Source organism: Daktulosphaira vitifoliae, unplaced genomic scaffold, assembly GCF_025091365.1.
Source record: "Daktulosphaira vitifoliae isolate Bord-2020 unplaced genomic scaffold, ASM2509136v1 Scaffold_5, whole genome shotgun sequence".
Lineage (NCBI taxonomy): Eukaryota > Metazoa > Arthropoda > Insecta > Hemiptera > Phylloxeridae > Daktulosphaira > Daktulosphaira vitifoliae.
Genome location: NW_026099576.1, coordinates 1,768,243 through 1,774,242, shown reverse-complemented (window position 1 = coordinate 1,774,242; position 6,000 = coordinate 1,768,243). Strand labels below are relative to the sequence as shown.

General features: G+C 27.5%; 1 protein-coding gene across 1 annotated transcript in view; it reads left to right on the top strand.

Moving 5' to 3' along the window:
• The window catches only part of LOC126908337 (probable ATP-dependent RNA helicase DDX56), a 26,277-nt gene extending 24,904 nt beyond the window's left edge, over positions 1 to 1,373 (top strand). Inside the window, exon 9 of the mRNA XM_050690317.1 lies at positions 1,041 to 1,373. Within this exon, the coding sequence (XP_050546274.1) occupies positions 1,041 to 1,322 (282 nt within the window). The 3' untranslated portion in view covers positions 1,323 to 1,373. The remainder of the gene's footprint in view (positions 1 to 1,040) is intronic.
• Positions 1,374 to 6,000: the final 4,627 nt, after the last annotated feature.

Here is a 6,000-nt window from a genome sequence, read left to right as displayed (position 1 = left end):
CGGAAGGTCTGACACTTTTATATATATCTTAAATTAAAGCTAATGTAATGTACTTTAATTTGAAAAAAAAAAAATTGACCTCTGCATTTGTCTTCATGGTGAAAACGGCTACCGAATGCTATTTTTGTGTGAAAATTTTCGATTTTATAATTTACATTTTTTACTTTAAAGTGCTATAACTTTTTAAAAAATGTATGGATCAATACAATTTTTTCATGAGAAGTAGTATTTATATACATCTTTCATTGGATATACTTGTTTTTTAAATCAGGCTATTTCCCTATATATGGGGGGGCTTCAAATATAAAAAATGCATATAGAAAGTAGAACTTTTGAAAGTTAACTTTTGAAAGTGTTCCGGAAGGTCTGACACTTTTATATATATCTTAAATTAAAGCTAATGTAATATACTTTAATTTGAAAAAAAAAAATTTGACCTCTGGACTTGTCTTTGTGGTGAAAGTTGACATCAAAGTTAATAAAAAATTACGATTTTTGTAAAATAATTTTTTTTTATATTTTTAATTTAATAATCATCTAACTTTTTGAAAAATGAACATATCAATATAATTTTTTTTATATAGATGCTTGATGTCTTTACCTATTATTTGGTATATTTTTTTTGTAAATCTGACACTTAACCTGCCCACAGGAGGGGATTTAAAAATTTTCATTCGACATACTTTGTCTTAATCGAGATATTAATAAGGAACCATCAGATCAAGAAGCTTTTGGAATAAAACACCAATTTTTTTTATATTAAACACTATCTAAAGATTTGCATCGAAGCGTTTATTTTTGATAGTGATTTTAATCACTTTCAGATATCATTATACTTGATCCAACTATACCACGGCACCACTGTGCCCCGACCCCCCTGTGCTGGGTTTTTTTCAATTAAATCCCTAGAAAAAAATATACAAAGCAAAATAATAGTACATATTTAGAGTTTTTAAGTGCATGAACACATGCATATTTAATTTTTTTTAGAATTACAAATCCTCTGCCCTAATATTCATTTAAATTTTATTGTTTGACAGAGATATTTTCAAGAAAACCCTCGTGACTTGTTATCTTTACGTCATGATAAAGCATTACATACTGTAAAACTTCAAGATCATATGGCAGATGTTCCTGATTACATGATTCCCACATCTTTAAAAGAATTTTTAAATAGTCAGCAAGATATATCTGATAATAAGACATCAAATAAAAAAAAGAAAATTGGAAAAAAAAGTAAACAGGTTGGCTGTAGGAATTATGAAGAAAAAAGAAAAAACCCTTTAGCTGCAATGGAATATTCGGGACTGAAAAAAATATAAAACATTATTTATGTAAATCAATGATTGTTTAATAAACATTTAAATTTTCGATTTTATGTTAAAAACTTTATACTTATATATAATGTTAATAGTATTATACAATACTTTTTAATATCAAATTTTTTTTAACATTTGTTTGCACCTGTCTGTTGTTTTATAACAAGGGCGCGTTCAAAGTTTAACGATCTCACCTCTCTAAATTATTGTAATATAAAAAATAAAAATTCTACAAATTCCAGTAAAAATAATTAATTTTGACACACTTAAAATCAAACTCCAAGAGATTATACAGTATTTAAATAGACAAATTATAAATATTATTAATATTATGATTTTTATATTAACAAATATTCCTCTATATTTTTTTATTAATTTCAGAAATAATAAAATTGAGTTAATATTTAGGAATAACTAATTAAGCATATAATAAGAACTGATCATCTATGGCTAATATTATTAAAATTAAACATATTAATTTGAAACTAAAAAATATAAAAAGTATTTAATTCAAAAAGCCACAAAAATTACTAAAATAATGCTAATCCATCAATAGCGTTTAATCATGAGAAGGAATTGTTAAATTGTTCCTAAAGCAATATGAACTTTTATTTCCTTAATTATAATCTGACTAGTAGTTCTTTTATTTATGAGTATGATATATGAATAAATACTTATTATAGAAGTTAAATATAGTATGAAATTGATATTCAATAATTTAATATTGTAATTTTTACAGAGAACTTAAAAAAATTATAAAGTGGTATATTTCATTACTTCTATGGCAAACGTGTACAGAAATTTAAAGGGCATGATGCAATACTCTTTTTAAATTAATTTTTTGTTTATTATGAACAAATATGCTGGTCTACAAGGAATTCTTATCAGAGACCAGAATACACTTTTCTAAACCTGTTTGTGTCGATTTCAAATTAATAATTAAATTTTTTCTATCACCACTTTCTTTTAGATTAGAGTAATAAAATACACAAGAGTAATATCACAAAATTATTATACGTCAATCATGATAATGTAAGAATAAGAATATGAACTAAATAATAATAAAGGAAAAAATCTTAACAATAGAGAGGTTTGTTAAATTGTTAATCTTAACAATTTTTTACCAATTTAAAACGCAATAGATTAACAATTATATTTCAAATCGATAAGTCTTTCATTTTATTAGTGTAAATTAATCTTAGTAAAAATATCGTTGATTAGTAGTAATCACATTTTAATGCGCTTTAACTACATTGATTCGACTGATAGTAATAACAAATTTTCTTTATTTTAGTTTTAAAATAGAAAACAAAGGTTTTATCTTATATAGTAGAACTTTTTAGTTTTTGAATTGCTAGATAACTAAATAGAAAAAATTTGGAATGGCTAATTTAATTTATCTTTTTAATATCCTTATCTAACTAGTAGACTAAGATCTTGTTTCACTAGGTCACAACAAAAATCAAGTCATTGAAAATTCAATCGATTTTTTTTTTGACTTTGTCTAACACAAAAGTAGAGTTTTGCATATGAACTAAATAATAATAAAATTCTTTTAATCGATATAACAAATATTTATGTTTAATTATCAAATAACGTCATCATCATCATCTATTAATGCCTAGTCTTTGAAGCCACTCTTCTCTGTTTGACGCAAAATTCTTTAGTGAAACAAAATTTCATGAGTTTCGGGATATTTTCAAAATATTGTTTCTTTAGGTGTCCTTTTGGTTTCTTTCCAGTTATTTTTCCTACAAAGATGTTTATTATAAAGTCATTGTGTCGGATGATGTGTCCGATTAATTTTATTTTTCTTGATTCAATTACCTTCATTAGCTGTCTTTCTTCTCGTACTTTTTCTAGCACTTGCTCATTTCTTTTCTTGTCTTTGTCATTTTTCTCCATATCCATAACTCTAATGCTTCTGTCTTTCTTGTCAATTGTCCATGTTTCACTATCATATGAAAGCATACTTCAGACAAATGTTTTAACAAATCTTTTACGTGTACTAATGCTCAGATGTTTATTGGTGAGAAGCTGATTCTTGTTTTACCAATGCTATTCTTCTTCTAATGTCTGGAGTTGATTTCGTATTGGAAGCTATGATACTTCCAAGGTAGCAGAATTCTCGGACCTGTTTTAATCGTAATTTGTTTATTTGTATAATAAAACTTAGATCTGAGTGCATTTTACTTATAAGCATTGTTTTGGTTTTCATGGAATTTATTTTCATTTTAAATTTATCAAGTACATTTGATAGAATTTTTAGCATATTGTTCATATTATGTTTAGACTCTGCTGAGAAAACAATGTATTGTTACGAGAGTAACAAATAGAATAAAATAAAATAATATTGCCGAATAATTAATTAGTTTATTAAAAATAAAAGTAATAATAATCGCACAATAGTTGTCAAATGACTAACGATGCTCTGAATTACAACAGTCGCAGTCGGCCCACTTTCCGGTTTTGCAACACCGAAAAATACCTTATAAACACATTCTTATAGGCCGACCTCGATTACAATTCAATTTATGATTATCTGTTATTATAATTGTAGAACAATAATAAAACTAAGTTAAGTATTCATAACACCCCCTCCCTTAAATGGAAGTAGTGTTTGAAACAGTACTTACATATAATACTCTTAAATTACAATAAAATAATTAAATTAACAAGACTTCAGACCATACTTTCATTGCAATTTGTACATTGTGCGATATCTGGTTTATATTGTCGGGTGGTATTTTTATATTTACACAATGCATATGAAGTTAGAATTATTATTATTAGAAAGAGACAGTAAAGAAATGGGATATGAGTATTTAAGATGAAATGATCGGAAGACTCTGCTATTGTGGATTCAAGATTATTGAGATCTATTGAGTCATCTGCTAATTGATTCAAATCAAAATGATAATCATTATTTCTACTTAAAGCTAAATACTTAGATTCGATTACAATAAAAATAAAATTTTGATTTCCTTGTGGTATAGGCAAGGATATGGGGTGAAATAAATTAAAATCTAAATTAGACAATAAAGGGATTTTTAAATTAAAAATCAAAGTATAATTAATATATAATGCATCAATAGTAGTTATCTTGAACAAATCAGTTAGACTTGTAGAATAGATAGAAACTGGGAGTTCAAGGGTTGATGGTAAACTAAGACGGATTTCTTTCAATTCATTAAGTAGGATATTAGGAGGTAGGATACTAGAATGTAATCGACCACTTAGAGCTGAGTTAACTATAGCAAGGAGGTTCTGAGTTTCCCAACTGTATTGGCTAAGTAGTAGAGTTATGGTGGCTGTATGTTCAGCTAGAGTAGAAATGAATTCTACTAAATTGATTTTATCAGCATTCATTTGACTTTGCGATAGTAGTTTCTGTATATTTCGGGACATATTTTGTTGTGTTTGATCTAGATGTAGTGAGGAATTGTATGTGTGATGAACTACGGATTTCATAATGTGTATTTGTTCTTTGGATAGTCGTAGAATTTTTTCTTTATTTTCCTGAAGTTCGCTGATTTTATTATAAAAATATTCAGCATCTTGATCGGAACATACACCGAATAAAACATTTGCTATTCTACCAACGAAATTTGCTAGACCTCTCTTTTGTCGGGAGTAAAGAGAACTGCTATTCCCCTTCAGATTTAACATAGATGAAAGAGTAATATGATTGAATTCTATTTCATTTAAATAAGGTAATGTAATTTGAACAAATTGGGTACAGACTGTAGCTATTTTTATATCTTTTGAATTTTCTGATGCGTCCCGACAGTGACGCACCGTTTGATTGTAATAACCTAAGATTAAAGAATGACGTTGCTGGTAGTTCTTTAAATCCAGGTAGGAAATAAGTTGCCAGGTACTCTGGGAGATTCTGAGGGGACCATAGGATTCGTAATACAGACCGGACGTTTGATTGAACTCAGTGATATTTATGAACGCTTTTTCATAAAGGTTTTCTGCATAATATTAAGAGAAGTGAGTAAGCATTCTGTAACAAACAATAATGATTATTTGTTAATTATTATTCATGAAAGAGTTTAGCCATGTTCTTGTGGAGTGTTTGACGTTTGCTATTTTTGTTAATAACTATATTTACTGAATCAGCGTTTATGTCTAATATTTCAAAAGGACCTAACCATTTAGGAGCCAGTTTTCCTCTGTTAGCCTTTTCCTGAATTAAAACTTTATCACCAATATGAAGTGTGGGAAGGAATTGAGTTTGGTCATAGGAGGTTTTAGATTTCTGCTTCTTTTCTAATAATCTTTTTCTGGCAATATTATGAGTTTCTTGCATGTTTCTTTTATTGTTATGTAGAGGATAAATCTATTTGATTGTTTGAGAAAAGCGATTTCAGTAACATTCTTGTTTTGTTTCCGCAGACTAGATAAATGCCCAAAATGTCGACGAAACTCTAAAGCAATTCCTTTTGATAACTTAAGATCTTTGGATACAAAATTTGTNAATTCCTTTTGATAACTTGAGATCTTTGGATACAAAATTTGCCAGATGATAGTCTGAGGGTGCATTCAACACCTTTCCATGGGTTTCTACTATATTTTTAGGAAGATTAGAATAATGGCTGATATTGTTCAATACGTATTGACACGGAGATTCTGTGATGGTTTCATTAATATTGGAAAATGAAGATGATTTTGGATA